Genomic DNA, 16371 nt, shown 5'->3' with positions numbered 1-16371 from the left:
TGTTCCTTGTACATCTTTGTCAGAACTCTCAGAAGACCAGGTGCACTGTCAGTACGCAGTAATATTTTGAATCTTTTTTTTTTTTTGAGCAGTAGGTCTCAACAGTGGGCTTAAAATATTCAGTAAACAATGCTATAAAGAGACGTGCTGTAATACAGGCTTTGTTGTGCCATTTACAGAGCACAGGTAGGGTAGACTTCGCCTAATTGTTAAGAGCACTAGGATTCTTGGAATGGTAAATGAGCATTGTCTTCAACTTAAAGTCGCCAGCTGCATTAGCCCCTAACAAGAGAGCCAGCTTGTCCTTTGAAGCCAGGCATTGACTTCTCCCCTCTAGCTATGAAAATGCTAAATGGCCTCATCATCCAATAGAAGGCTATTTTGTCTACATTGGAAATCTGTTGCTTAGTGTAGCTACCTTGATCAGTGATCTTAGCTAGATCTTCTGGATAACTTGCTGTAGCTTTTACATCCGTACTTGCTGCTTCACCTTGCACATTAATGTAATGGAAACAGCTTGTTTCCTTAAACCTCATGAATCAGCCTCTGCTAACATCCAACTTTCCTTCTGCAGCTTTCTCACTTCTCTCAGCATTAATAGAATTGAAGAGGGCTAGTACCTTGCTCTGGACTAGGCTCTGGCTTAAGGGAATGTTATGGCTGGTTTGATCTTCTGTCCAGACCATTAAAACTTTCTTCTTATCAGCAATAAGGCTGTTTCAGTTTCTTATCAATCAGAATCTGTATCCACTGGAGTAGCACTTTTAATTTCCTTCAAGAACATTTCCTTTGCATTCACAACTAGGCACAAGAGGCCTAGATTTCAGCCTATCTCAGCTTTCAACATACCTTCCTCATTAAGCTTAAACATAGCTAGCTTTTGATTTAAAGTGTGATTTAGTATGCAACTCTGCCTATCACATGAACACATAGAGGCCATTGTAGGTCTATTAATTGGCCTAATTTCAATATTGTTGTGTTTTAGGGGATAGGGAGGCCCGAGAAAAGGGAGACAGACAGGAGAATAGTGGGTCAGTGGAGTACTCAGAACCACATTTACTAAGTCAGTCCACTATCTTATATGGGCACAGTACATAGCACCCCAAAACAATTATAATAGTAACACCAAAGATCACTGATCACCAATCACCATTACAGATAGAATAATAGTAAAAAGGTTTGAAATATTGTGAGAATTATCAAAGTGTGACACAGGGACATGAAATGAGCACATGCTGTTGGAAAAATGGTGCCGACAGACTTTCTTGATGCAGGGTTCCCACAAAACTTCAATTTGTAAAAAATGCAATATTTTCAAAGCACAGTAAAATGAAGTGCAAGAAAACAAGGTAAGCCTATATTACTTTTTCATCTGAGGACTTGCCAATAAACCAGGAGAGAGAGAAGAAAAAGCACTATTTTGTTTTCCTTTAGATATATATATTTTTTAATTGTAGCATCCCCAGATCAATGTCTCCCTACTTCTTCCTTCCTCAAACTCTCTCCTAGAAAAGTAATTTTTTTTTTTTTTTTTTTTTTTTTTTACTTTTTCTGGAAATACTTGGGTCAGCAACATTTTCTCAGAGTAACTGTCGACAGAATGGAGAATGATGCTCTTGCCAAAGATTCATTTCTAAGGATGACTTTCAAACATTTCTTTTTTGAAAAATGGTGCCCCCTGGTTGGTGGTCCTCAAATGCCACTCTTTCAAACCTTTTCCTGATGAGTGGCTGTAAAGAGCAGAACTGATTAATTCTGGTGTTTTAAATAAACATCTCTAAACATAATTTCTCTGATCATTCTCTCATTTCATAAACAGTTATTTTCCAAAGGAACAAATGTAAATGTTATATATATATATATATATAAATTTTCTATAAAGGCTAGGTATGCAATAAAAGAGAGTAGGTGGAATAGTCAATTGTATTGGAAACAGAGACACTTAAGAAAACCTAGTTATATTTGACTTGCTGCTTCATTTCTCCATGTAAACAAGCCCAAATAGTCTAAGAGTCTGCAATTATTAGATGTAGTTAGTGGCCTCATACCTTCATCTTTACAGTCTTCAACTGCCTCTTCTGAAGCAGGGCCGGGCACAGTGACAGTGTTGACACCATCTATAAAGCAGAAAAGAAACACTGCCTCAGAGTTCATCCTTCCGGAAGCCCAGCTGTGGCTTTTCTGCCCTGCATCTCCCTCCACTCTCCACCAAAGAAAGCATGAGCCTGCCGCATGCTTGAATACACTGAATGCTCTTTGAAGGGGCTAGTGGTTTGGGACTCTCTTTTACACTTAGTGAAACAGAAACCTTCAGTTAAGTCAGAGACCAATGGGCTACAATCTATTTCTCAGTGAAGAATCCCACTTGTTGCTAGTAGTATCCTTTGGCATTTTGTTTCTTCCTCATCCCTCAAAGGATGGCATATTATTTTTCTTGATAACAGATTGTGAAAGAAAGTATATCCTTGCAAGTTCCTACAAAGTGCTTTTATGTGCGTGTTTCTAAAGTTTGTTTTTTTCTTAGCACAGCACATCTGCTCCATTATGCCAGGCTGTCAAACTGCAGGGAGCAGCTCTGATGGCTGTCAGCACAGAGGCCTGGAAGAAGGGGAGCGTTCGGCACAGGGCACCAGAAGCCACCAGGAACTTTCATGTCACCCGAGAGCAGAATGGGAAAATGGGAACTAAGGACATGGAACTCTCTGTTCCCCTCAGAGCAACAATGAACTGCATTAGAGTAGACCTCTCTCTCCTCAGTGTCATCAGCCCCTAGTGACTCTAGTCATGTTTGGCCTCCAGGATAAGAGCTAACTAGCCTACTCCCTCCCATTCAAACAGTAAATCTAGACAGGTAGGATTGCTAAAATCATTTGCAATGTTTAATACCTGATAACTGGAAAAGGAATATATATACATACACATTATGGACAAAAGATGGGCTAGAAAATATGGGATTTGTGATTCGATTCCAAATGTGTATCAGTTTTCATGCATATATGAGTTATCTTTAGTTCTATGACCCTGTTACTATAGAAAAAAGTATTTATAGTGTGCACATGTGTATATATATAGTATATATATAGTTCATATGTATAAATATACTATATATAAACTATAGAGTATATATAGTATACATATACATATATATAGTGTATATATAGTTTTTCATGTAGTAGCAGAAAATATGTATAGTTATATACTTATATATAATAGTGATATATAGTTATGTACATAGTTATATATACATATTCCCTGATACTACATGAAAAACTATATATATATACACACACACACACACACATTACATATGTGTATATATATATACACACACACATATTACATATGTGTATATATACTACATGGACTCTATAGTTTATATATAGTATATTTATACATATATGGTATATTTATACCTATAAACTATATACATAGTACATATGCACACACACATATTCATAGTTTTTTATGTAGTAGCAGGGTCAGGGAACTAAAGATAACTCATATACGCATGAAAATTAACACATATTTGGAAGCAAATCACAAATCACTTATTTTCTAGCCTATCTTTTGTCCATGATTCATGTACTATTACTTGCAGGTCAGGTGTCCTTTGGAACAGAATTCTCTGTCACTATCTCATCATTTAGATCTCATTTTAACTATCACTTCCTCAGAGAGTCCGTCCCAAACCCAGACAATGGAAATTTGCCTTCTGGGCATTCCTTCTATGTTTCCTTATTTCTCAGCAAGGCATTTATCACTATTGATGTTGTTATCATTTTTATTTGTTTATTGTTTGGAACTCCCACCAGAATATAAATTTCAAAGAAACAGAGATGTTGTTTTTATTGGTTGTTGGTTTATTCTTCAGTGCCTGGAATGGTGCCTATGACACAATGAACCCTTGATATCTATTTGTTAAATTTTTTGGAAGAATATTATCTACAACTTTGATCTGATCTGATCATGACAACAGTCAAAACTGCTGGATTACACTGTTTTAAGATTGTGTTTTTTCATGACGTGTAAGAGGCCTGCAGAGCTATATAATCAAAATTGAAGCTGGAAATTATATTGAATGAAAAGAAGATACTTTTATTTTGGAAAAATACCAGCAGGTCAAAAGAGCTTTAACAACCCATAACCACATCTTCAATTTCTCTGAGCTCTGATTAGGGAGGATAAGAAATGAGCAGTGTGAACGTAACAATGCGTGTTGACACTGGCCAGGATTATAGGTGGACTCTGCCATTGGCCTCCGTGCCAGCCGGCGAGCTCACTTGGAAAAGCAAGGGGAGTCACTCAGGGATGCATTTAGGACTCTTCTTCGCATTGAGAAGTGCCCCTATTGTGGTGATAACGCTATCAGATTCAAGGGCTGGAGAAGAGGGCTGACATTCTATCACTCCCTCCTCACAGGCAAAAAGGATCTCAAATCTACAAACTACTTGTTCTCAACTGGTTAAAGGGAAAAGGATGAATAAATCAAACACAGGCAAATGTGAGTGCATGCATACGTGTGTGTGTGCACGTGCGTGTGTACATGTATGTACAGGGATGGGAAAAAATCTTTGTCGGTAAGGACAGTTTGGGCCTGGGTGTGGTGGTTCGCGCCTGTAATCACAGCACTTTGGGAGGCTTAGGCGGGCAGATCACTTGAGATCAGGAATTTGAGACTAACATGGTGAAACCCTGTCTCTACTAAAAATAAAAAAATTATCCGGGCATGGTGGCGCGTGCCTGTAGTCCCAGCTACTTGGGAGGCTGAGGCACGAAAATCACTTGAACACAGGAGGCGGAGGTTGCGAACCGAGATTGCACCACTGCACTCCAGCCTGGGTGACAGAGCAAGACTCCATCTCAAAAAAACAAAACAAAACAAAACAAAAAAACAAAAAAAAACAGTGCGGGACAGAGTAGTGAGTGAATAAAACCTTTGAAACCTCACCAGTCACAGAATGGCCTCAGCTGTCAGCAGTTTGTTGACTAATACTTGTCAGCCCCAAACAATAAAAACAGTGACAGCTTTTCACTCATCTGCTATGGAGCATAATATGTGGGTTGAGGGTGGAGGAGGGTTGGATAACAACAGTTTTCTGCATCAGAAATTCATTTCATTGCAAGGACTATCTTGCAGCAAAGGACGCCGGCCGACCCAGTCACAGGTACACAAAGTCCTTGCTGCCTTGCTTCCAGTGCTTTCTCTGATTGGCCTTCTTCAATTACATCTTCCAGGTTAATAATAAAAGCTTCCAGATCCCTAGCAAAATCTCCAAGGTTAATGTAAGAAGTTTACAGTGAAAAACTTATCACACTACCTGGTTTAATTCCAAGAGTTCAGCATATGGCCTAGGATGTGCTTGGCAAACAGTAGGGCTCACTATTTCAAAAGTGCCCCTCCATGGGGCTTATTAGCATTGGGAGAATAACTGGGAAACTAAAGGGAACAGGGATGTTTATTTTTATTTTTTTGCTGGTTGTGTTGGTGAGTGAATGATTGTGCCTATCATTCTTTTAAAGGAGAGCATGACTGAGTACAAAAATGGATAGGAAGAGATAATAAATCACAGGTGACTTCAATCCCTTTTGAGCCTTAAGTGCTATTTTATTTAAAAATGTTCAATTTATAATCTACAGTGTGGAATCTATAAACTTTCAATGGACACATCTGTCCTTTAGTGAACAGAGGGGATGTCAGGAAGGGTTTAGATCTTACTTAGAACTCTGTGTGTGGGGTAGTCAGGCCCATCGCATCATCTCCTCCAATATGCAGAGAAATAACCTGAAGCATAGCTCTTCAAAATTTAATGCAATACACTAAAGAACATTCTACTCACTGTACAGGCCAAGCCTCTTCTTCATTTCCTTTTTCCCTCAAGCTAAATGTACTAATTTGAGCTTGACCTACCTCAGCCAAGCTCTGGCTTGGCACTTCCAACCTTCGCCCGTCCCTCTTAGAGCTTTGCCAGGCAAATTGTTATAGGGCAGAAAATTGAACTGGTGAATGAGATGTGAGAATGTGCCACTCTGTTTGAAAGCAGTCAACTCATAGTTATCGGAGATGGTGGCTTCCTGAGGGAGACCTGAATGAACACTGGAGTTCATCTGGTGAAATGTATAAGCATTTTCAGACAATAGCATTGAGTGAAGTTACTGTACACCTCTGCAGATGAGGCCTAGGTGACTTCTCAAAAGAAATCTGAGCCTACCTGCATCTTGGCTCTGCCCTTCCATTTCTTCCACACTTTGCTTCTCCTCTGGACCATTCTCATCTTTCAAGAAAACCACAGAGGAAAAAAAATGCATCAAGTCAATTTGTGAAATATCTCTTTATGGCTAATATGCAGCGCTGAAATTAATTGTAACCAATGTAGCAGGATTCCCCATAAAGCCAGGCAGAGAGATGAATCAGAGGCATGAAACAGAAAAATTATCTACATAAATAGGTGCATTTATACTCATCCCTTCTCACATGATTTGCTAGATGAAATGTTTAACTGCAGTAAACAAAATTCACTCAGCAGTCCTGGTAACAAGCCTCTCCTTGCTCGGCATTTCCCAAAATATAATAGAAACCTCAACTCCAGTCCACTTTTCTCCCTTGACTTAAGTAACATGCACTGTGTAAGGAAGGTTGGCTAAGTTTCTTGCCCTTTATTTCTCTGTATGATATATGCTGCAAAAAAAAGGTCAATTTTCACTTAACTTTCATATGGCAGTCTAACATACCTATGCTATAAAATATTTTGTCTTGAACAGATTATGTTGGTTGAGTTTATGCTATCCTATATAGCTATCTGAAAAATAACTGGTCAGGTGCAATGAAGGCTGTATACTAGCAACTATCTAAAACTTTATTTTTTCTTAAAATAGCTACTATATCTGTGGATTTGTCTGTAGAAATAATAAACTTTTTGAAGGTTAAGTATAGGCATGATTTTATAACTCATTGCTGGGAGGGTCTCCAAATTGCTTTTGGTTTGGAAAATGAAGCAGATAAAAATGATGAATTTATACAAAGACATAAGAATAAAGTATAAAACATATAGTGAAGTACAGAAAATAGAAGCAGAAGTTACCAACCTATATTCATGTGGGTTAAAGATGGCCACAAATGCTTTGTCTCTGAAGGAGTGGAGCCCATTCCTTCTCTTTAAGTCCTGACTGGCTGTGAAACTTCTTTAGACCAATGAAATATGGTGGAAGTGATATTCTGGGACCTACAAGCTACCCTGCAAGACCTGGCAGCCTCTACTTTCTCCCCCTGGGAAGCCAGTCCCCATGCTGTAAAGAAGCTGAAGCTGGCCTGCCAAATGGAGGGAGACACATGGAGAGAGGGAGAAAATATGTGTGGGGAGCATGAAGGGCCAGACCTGTGAGCCAAGCCTTCTTGAACCTTTCCACCCAGCCAGCTGCCAACCAAATGCAGCTGAGCGGTGACCTCAGCCAGTGTCACAAGGAGCAGAAGAGACATCCAGCTGAGCCCTTTAAAAATTCCTGACCCACAAGCAGGACCGAATCACTTAACATTGTCTTGCTTGAGTGCTTTGACCTGCTGTCTCCTCCTCCTACCAACTCTTCATTCTGAAGCAAGAGAATCCTCCCAAGAGGAGGCCACTAGTAGCAGAGCTGAAGCAAGAACCTCAGAAGCAGTGGGGAAGCATTTTACCTGCAGCTCTGGAAAACGACCTATTGAAGAAAGTTTCAGATGGGGAAACATTTAGATTTGACCTAAATGGGAAAAAAAGTTTATAATAGAAGGACAAAAAAAGAAAAAAGAATGATACTCTGAGGTTGGCGAAGAATGCAGTCAATAAATATACGTACAGGATCCCCTGTGTTGGCTTAGCCCTGTGCCGTTTGTGATGGTGGACACAATATAACTACTTTTTTTTTTTTTTTATAGACACAGAGCCTTGCTGTGTTGTCCAGGCTGGAGTGCAGTGGCATGTTCATAGCTCACTGCAGCCTTTAACTCCTGGACTCAAGCGATCCTCCCACCTCAGCCTCCTGAGTAGCAGGGTCTACAAGGCACATGCCACCAAGCCTGACTAATTTTTTATTTTTTTGGAGAGAAAGGGTCTTGCTTTGTTGCCTAGGCTGGTCTTGAACTCCTGGCCTAAAGCAATCCTCCCACTTCAGCCTCCCAAACTGCTGGGATTACAGGCATAAGACACCACACCTGGCCTGAATATAATATGAGAACCTGGGGTGGCTCTGTATGCCATTTAAATTCAGTGTTCTAAATGGCATATTTACAAGTACTACATGATTATCTGATATTTTCCCTGCTCTGGTTCTCCATGAAGGAAACAGCATTGGCCTTTGCTCTAGGGAGGAAATAGTCACTTCTGCTGTTCTTGCTGTCTTAACAAGGCCAAGTTGGTGCAGGAGCATGTGCCAAAAACTTAGCCAATATCTGTCCCTTTCCTCCCACCAAATGGACTCTGAGTCGAGCAGGAAAAATCTGCCAGCTTCTCTGTCTCCCTCAAAAGACAGACCTTTTAACACATTTCACAATAGCCGTGAAGTTTGCAGGTGACAAGCTTCCTTTAAAATTAGTCTGGTTACCACATCTTCTACAGAGTAGGGGTAGGGAGATTTCTTATGAAGAGAGGAAGATAAGAAGGGAAAGAAAAACAGCAATGAAATTACAGAAAGGTGAGGAATTGGTTCCAATAGTTGTAAATGCATAAGAAGGAAATCCATGGTCAGACCCTGAAATCCAGCTTTCTAATAGTAACAACCAGTCTGGCAGTTTACCTAGTCTACTGCTTCTGGGTTTTCACCCTTAGTTCCTTTTGTGCTACCCCCCTCCCTAGAGCAGACATCTGAGTGGCATGCTTTTGTTTTCTACTTTGAGTCTCAGCAGCACAGTTTTCTGTTTGCAGTATTTCTGCCCTTCGGAAGCAAACTCAAGAAACACTTGGCACGTTTATCACAGAGCAAATGCTTTCTAGAAGAATGCTGGATTTGCCATTCCAGTAACATGTCCTCAGATTAAAAGGTCCAGGTATATTGCTTTCATCAATTTTCAAGACAGTGCATCCTCAAATCCAGCAGGGGGAACCAATGTAGAAGGCTTATTTTCCAAGCCCAGCATATGCATTCTTGGGCAATTAGATTAACATTCATTTCATTCTTTTAGAAGGACATTTTGGCTGGCTTAGAACTTTCCATCCATTTTAAATGCTGCAAATGGGTGAGTTCTTAGTGAAATAGGGGACTTCCACTGGTAGAAAAAGCAAGGCACATTAACACAGTTACCCGTAAGTCTTTGATAGGGACAAGCTTTCTTTTTTATCAGCCTTGTCTGTCTAGCTATCATCACAGGAGGCACATAAACAATAAAAAGTTAACTAGCGGGATGTGTAAACTTGAGGTTTTTAGAAGGGATTTTAAAAGCCTTACAATAACGGTGAAGAAATATAGGGAAGTGCGAGGCTATTTTGTTAGCTTAAATTATGCCACATAGAAGCTAAATGTTCTTAGTTAATATTCCTTTAAGATCACATATTTACTTCAGATGATAAATTTCCACAGCATTTATGTTGAGTGTGATATAACACTTTACTTTCCCATGCTGAAGAAGCACAGAAACCTGTGAGAATTCTACTGGTTGTGTCCTTCTAATTTCTCCCATATTAGTACTCTGCCTCCTACTCTTTCAACCAATATTTATTGAATGTGTACTGTTTGCAAGAACATTTCAGAAATTTTATAGAAATAAAATAAGAGGCTCCTGCTGCAATGTGACTATGATAAGAAAGCAGTCCATGTTTGATTCTACATGGGAGAGTTTTGCAAGGGCAAAATCTCAACAACGTGATCATGGATTGCTATCCTGATATTTGTAGTTCCTTTTGTGAACTCTACATGGTGATAGGAAGATAAAGGAGACATAAGTCTGAATAAATCCATCCCTATACTGTGGAAACAATCTGATGTGTACTTCCTGCTGGTATACTGCTGTCTTTTCTTCTAAAGGTCTATAGATTTCTGGGCACAGACAGACTATAGACAATTCAAAACCAGTGCTTTGCAGATTAGATTATTGGTCTCAATTCTTCAGTCCCCTATAATAAGATTGTGTGTGTGTGTGTGTGTATATACATATATATGAAATATATATTTTGTACATATATATATTTTATACATATATTATATATTTTATACATATTATATATATATTATACATATATAATACATATATTTAATATATTTTATACATATATTATATATATTTTATACATATATTATATATATTATACATATATTTTATATATATATAATCAGTGTCCTCCCACTGTGAGCAGAGAATATTTCCATGCCATTGATGTTGGACTTGACCATGGGACTTAATTTAGCTAATGAAATGCTAGTGGAGAGAATGTGAGCAAAGGATTTACATGTGCTGCATGAAAGGATTTGTTGCTTGTGTTCCTGACATTTGCCATGACAAGAAGATGCCCCTGTAGCTCTTGGCTTAAGGAGGATGAGAGATACATGGAGCAAGTTTGAACCCAAGTCACAGTCTGGAACCAAGCCCAAGCAACTCACAGCTTGCAGTAGAACCATCCCACTGAGCCCAGCCTACATCAGCTGAACCATAGTCATCTTACAGACCTGTGAGCGCGAGAATAAATATTTTTGTCGTAGGGGACTGCATTTTGGGGTGATTTATTGCACAGCATTATTATGGCAATAGCTGATTAACACACATATGTTTATTTTTGTCAGCTCAGGAAGGCTTTAAGTTAACTTTAAAAAAAATTAGCACTCTCTTATAAAAAAATCTAGTCTTTAATTTTGTTTTTCCCCATCTATATTTTCATCTCATATGTTCCAAAAATTCTCTAGAAGGTACATATTTGAAAAGTAAAATTAGCTGATATAACAGAGGAATGCTCTTAAAGAGTCTGCACTGCCGTCAATATAATGATGTTTATGGTTTATTTAACTATAGAGCTCTATGAGCAACAGAATAATATTAGCTAATACCAGCTAACACTTATTGAACATTGCATATGTTCTACTCAGTGTCTAAATGCTTTGCAAAGGTTATCAAACTTCATTCTCATAACAACTGCATGAGGCAGGTATTATTATCTGCATTTCATGGCTGAGACAACTGAGACACAGGCGTGTTAAGATTCCACAGCTAGCAAGTGATGGCAGCAGGGGACTGTTTCAACCCAGCCTTAGCTGATGTTGGGGCTTACCACTGCCTACTTAGAAATGTAACTATTTATTGTCTGGTAAGATATGTAAATTATGAATCAGCAAAAATGTGGGAAATGATAATCTCATCTGGATTAATTCAGTTAACATTGAACACAACAAATATTGAGAATCAAACCCCTCTGGCACTCATATGAAGTGAGTGCAGTGCCACAACTCTAAACTTCTGTGTTTATTGCTAAAGGTATTTTTATTCTGGAATAATTTTAAGCAACAGAAAGTTGCAAGAACAGGACAAGAACTATTTTTTTCCTGAACCATTTGAGAGTAAGTTGCAGACATTATCACGTCCTAATCGTGCCCATCAGACTTGAATACTTTAGTATATATTTTCTACAAACAAGGACATTCTTTTTCATAGCCACAATACAACCATCAAGATCAAAAGATTAACATAGATGACATTCCTACTATCTAAGCTACAGATCACATTTGTGTTTTGCCAATTTTCAAGAATAACCTAATAGCAATCTAGGATCATACAGCATTCAGTTGTTGTGTCTCTTTAGTTCACAGTAGTCTGGGACAGAGAAGCCCTTCTGATTCTGTCCACACTCTGTGCTCACTCACCACCATCCTCCCTCCAATGCAAACACCTACTTTTCTCAGCCCTGCTTAATGGCTTTAGGAAGAAAGAAAAGAAGGAAGGAAAGGAGGGAGGGAAGGTTAGTTCCAAACCTTTACAAATTTGATTCTGGAGGTGTCATTAGCTGATTGATCTATTTTAATAGCTTACTCTTAGGGAAGTTTCCGCGTTGGCTGCCTCATTGTTTTAATGAAAAGCCTTATGTGCATCTTTTAGTGCAGATAAAAAGGTGTGCAGTGAATAGTCTCCACTTAGCAGGAGTCGTAGCTGCCGCTTCCTATAGATGTCTCCTTTGCACCAGGCCTTTACACGCTCACACACCTCACACACATAACCATGAACGTCATACCATCGTATTCGACTTTATCTCCATTTTTAAAGATGAAGAAATCAAGGCTGTGGGAGATCAAAGTCACTTCCCTGAAGTCACACAGTTCGTGGCAGAGCTGAGACTTAAACACTGATCCAGATCATGCCAAGTCCTGGAGTCTCTCTTTCTTGCCCTGCAGATTCCTGAGACCTCTGCTCACCTGCAAGAGCTAAGCCATAAGCCCTCTGCAGAGAGATGTCCCTTGTTTCTGTGATGTCCTTGGCACCCAGCAGAGCCTTATCTGTTAAGGGCTCCATAAACACATGTCAAGGGATTAGCAGGGAAATTTCATTTTCCAGCAAAGCGTAATTATTTTTTTCCTTGAATCATATTTCAGTTCTCTATGCAGATGAAGTATAATATCTATCTCAGCTTCTGCTTGAACTTCATTAAATTGTGGATTCGTTTAAACATTTCATGTGTCTTTGATCTCAACTAATGGTTCCCAAAAATCAAATGGTGAAGTGTGGGGAGCACAAGTATTAATAGTTAGGACCCCTTTGTTTTCGCCAGTGTCAGCTGGGGCCATCCTCCATCCCCTCTCTCCTGGGTGGTGGCAGTGGCTTCCTGATGTGTTCTGCTGCTTCAGTTCTTGTTCTCAACACCTCTTCTCGCCTAGAAGCTGGTTTGTTTTAAAGCGTGAGGCAGCTCATACCACTCCCCTGCTTGAATGCTCTGATGGCAGCAAGACCCTGCATGGTGGGGACCCTTGTTGTTTCTCTGCCTTCATTCATTCTCTCCTAGTATCCTGCTGGTTCAGTCACTGCAGCCATGCTGGCCTCTGTGCTGTTCCTCCAGCACACTGGGGTCTCTTCTCCCCAGGCCTTTGCATTGCCTGACCCCTCCACCTGGAGTGCTTTCTCTCCAGCCCCTTCAAGTTAGTGCTTAAATGTCCCCTTTCAATGAGATCTGTGCTGAACCTTCCATTTAAAATTGCATCATCTCCCCACCCTCACACACTCCATCCTTCTTATCCCAATCAACTTTTTCTCTTTGGTTCTTCAATTGTCCATCATCTTCTAATATATCATATCCTCTAATTTAGGTAGGTATCATGTTCATTGTTTATGTGTTCCTGCCCCTCCTTGAATGTAAGCTCCACTGAGGCAAGGATCTTTGTCTGCTTTGTGAAACAATGTTTCCTAAGTACCTGGTAGGGGTTCAATAAATATTCTCCAGTTAATGAAATACACTCTTGCCTTACCTGGCCTTGTCTGGATAGTTCACAAATGAATCAGGAAAAAAAGAGGTAAATTATCTTCTATTCCAGGATCTTTCAGTTACTTATGAAGCATGAGGTTCCACACGTCATTTAGAACAGAATTTTTCAAGGATGGTGGCCCTGACAGATCTCAGGACCTTGTGATAATACACCCATTGCCATTGTCTCCTTATTAGAGCAATTAGCTAAGAGAAGAAATTGCCTCCGCAGGCGGGGGCAGATTTTGTATGGAACTCATTACAATATAGTTCTCTAATGACTTACAGCCTTCTGGGAAGGTGGTGCAGCATGTGTAGCCAGTTTGGGGAAATGCTGGGCAGTGCTCTCCTGGCTGCCAGTTCTACCCAAAATAAACTCAAATAGTGCTGCATCCATGCCCCATTAACAGAAGGGGTGCAAGATTCATGGGTTAGTCTTCAGCCATTAGGACAGACAAGACAATCGTGTCAGCCCTATCTCTATCATTGTGTCTCAAAACAGCATTGTCCATGTAGAAGGAAGAGGAAAAATGGAACCTGTAATTTTTTAAGCCTGTGTGTCTGTTAACGGGGACTTCAGTTTAATAACATGTGTTCAAAGAGAGGAAATGCATGAGACTGTAGGTGCCACTGGGCCTTCCATATGTTTTGTGTAATGGTAAGCAGAGAGTCAAGTGCTCAATAAGGAGCTCAACAAATACCTGTGGAAGGATTGAATTTTGAAGCATTTCAACATTGAAGGTATGACCCAAGTGTACCAAAACTTGCCGTGGCATATCTTGGTATAAAAATAGCACAAAGTGATGCACCAGAGAGCTATTTTCAATACCACACATAGCCTCTTAATAGATAACATATGGTTCTCACATATGGCATGTTAATACAAATACTTTTACTCTGATACCGTTAGTTTTTAATCCAAGGATTTCCAAGTACTTTATAAACACTATTCATTAATGTGGGCTTCCCTGGGGAAGCTGCAGCGCCTTGCAGAGATACAAAGCATCCTGTACACAATCAATAACTATTAAGGAATGACAATAATAAGAAATATATTCCTGTGGCTGTTTCTTAAAAGTAACTAACAAATGAGAATTAAGTAACTTTCCCAAAGTCTTCCAATGACTTCATGGTATAACTGAGGTTAGAAATCAACTTATACTACACAATTATTCTACTAGTTGATCTGTGCTCGCGAATTGATGATAAATTATGCCAGTTCTCAGATATGCACATAACCTGGTGTCCACTCTATAACTGGGAAAATCATGGCCAAAATGAGGTTAGCATAATAGCATTACAATGGGATTTCCTTGTTCTCCCCTTTCTCACTCTCTCTGATAAAACAGCAACTGCATTTTTTTTTTCATTAAGCCCTAAGGTTAAATTTTCTTCTAAAAATTACATTTCTCTATATTGTCCTTTACATTCCTGAATCTAGATAACCAGTGTGCCTACACATTTGTTTAAAACAGGCACACACTGTGCTCTGTGCAGATGTTAAATACAGAACTGGCAAGATGAAACATTTTTTTCTTTGCTTTTTTTTTTGCTGAAGAATGGAAAGTATATAAAGATGTTCTTTAAATAGAAGAATCATCCCATGAATAAATTCAAAAGCTGTTATACAGCTTTGTCATCAATTAATGTTTGTTGAGTACCTACAACGTTCAAGATGCTGGAGAGAGAATAAATTAGGCTATTCAGAAGACAAAAGCCTTTCCCTTTAGGAGTTGACAGAAGGGAGAGGAATGGAAAGGTTTCATGTGATGTGTCTGCCTGCACAAAGTGAAACTGAGGCTAGAGATGATTATCCAGAGAAAAATGAAAAAAAGTTGTTTCCTCTATGTAGATATGAATAAATGTTGGGTATTTTTGCTGGATGAAAGGGGTAAGTGCTTCAATTCTCCACTTGGCATTGTCCAGATGGCTCTTTGGGAAGTCAATGATTGAAGATGTACATGTGTGAGTGCAAGTGTCTGTCTGGGGCAACTCACAAAGGGAAAGTCTCCTGCTCTCTGAATAGCCTAATTTATTTTCTCTCCAAGGTATAATTCAATACACATATATCTGAGGTTGTGGGCAGCCCCATATTATCAAGGGAAGCAAAAACGAATTCTGTGTTTCTACCACTTTCTTCCTTTAAAACACTTGTTTCTTCCGTGTTGAGACATGCTATTTCAAGCAGTAGGAATAAAACTTTTAAGATGCTGATTTGGAATTTTGAAGTTCAGGATGAAAGCAATATATGAGTTTCCCATGATTTTGTATGAACTTTTTCCAAAAACGTGCTCCTGCCCTCAGTATGATCTCATAGATGATAAAACTCAACAACCACTCCAAAGCTGACGGACAAGTGTAAAAACAAGAGGGCTGTCTATGTGTATTTTATCTCTCTTTAAAAATTACAGATTTCCAGTAATGGCTTTGTTTAGTCAAATGTTTTGCTAATCGCTATTTGACATTGTACCAGAATAAATTTCAACATATTATCTTTACTTCATATGAAATTAATTTGCAAGTAGAGAAACCACACACCTTTAGGCAGATAAACCAAATGTTTTGTTTGTGTGGAATTTTAGGCACAGGAAGCTGTTGTCTAAGATCTCCTGCTTTCCTTCTAAAGGAGTAACTTGGAAATTACTCTATCTGGAGTTCTGGTCCTCAAACTTCACTGTGCATTAGAGGCCCTTGGAGGGCTTGTTAAAACACAAATAGCTGGGTTCTGGTTCAGTGGAGATGGGACAGGGCCTGAGCACTGCAATTCCAATCAATTCCCGGGTGATGCTGCTGCTATGAGTGTGGCCCCACTCTTTGAGAATGATTGGTGGTATGGTTTGGCTGTGCCTCCACCTAAATCTCAACTTGAATTGTATCTCCCAGAATTCCCATGTGTTGTGGGAGGGACCCAGGGAGGTAATTGAATCATGGGGGCTGGTCTTTCTTGTGCTATTCTCATGATAGTGAATAAGTC

General features: G+C 39.4%; 1 protein-coding gene across 9 annotated transcripts in view; it reads right to left on the bottom strand.

Annotated features, from left to right (window-relative positions):
• The window catches only part of MACROD2 (mono-ADP ribosylhydrolase 2), a 2107194-nt gene that overhangs the window by 107465 nt on the left and 1983358 nt on the right, over window positions 1–16371 (bottom strand). For all 9 annotated transcript variants that reach the window (XM_054542042.2, XM_054542043.2, XM_054542044.2 and 6 more), the window contains 2 exons: window positions 6210–6272; window positions 2049–2117 (listed from right to left, as the gene is read on the bottom strand). In XM_054542042.2, the coding sequence (XP_054398017.2) occupies window positions 2049–2117; window positions 6210–6272 (132 nt within the window). The remainder of the gene's footprint in view (window positions 1–2048; window positions 2118–6209; window positions 6273–16371) is intronic.

The sequence above is a fragment of the Pongo abelii genome, chromosome 21 (genome assembly GCF_028885655.2).
Source record: "Pongo abelii isolate AG06213 chromosome 21, NHGRI_mPonAbe1-v2.0_pri, whole genome shotgun sequence".
Lineage (NCBI taxonomy): Eukaryota > Metazoa > Chordata > Mammalia > Primates > Hominidae > Pongo > Pongo abelii.
The sequence above is the reverse complement of the archived record's forward strand: the minus strand, read 5'-3'. Positions and strand labels throughout refer to the sequence as shown.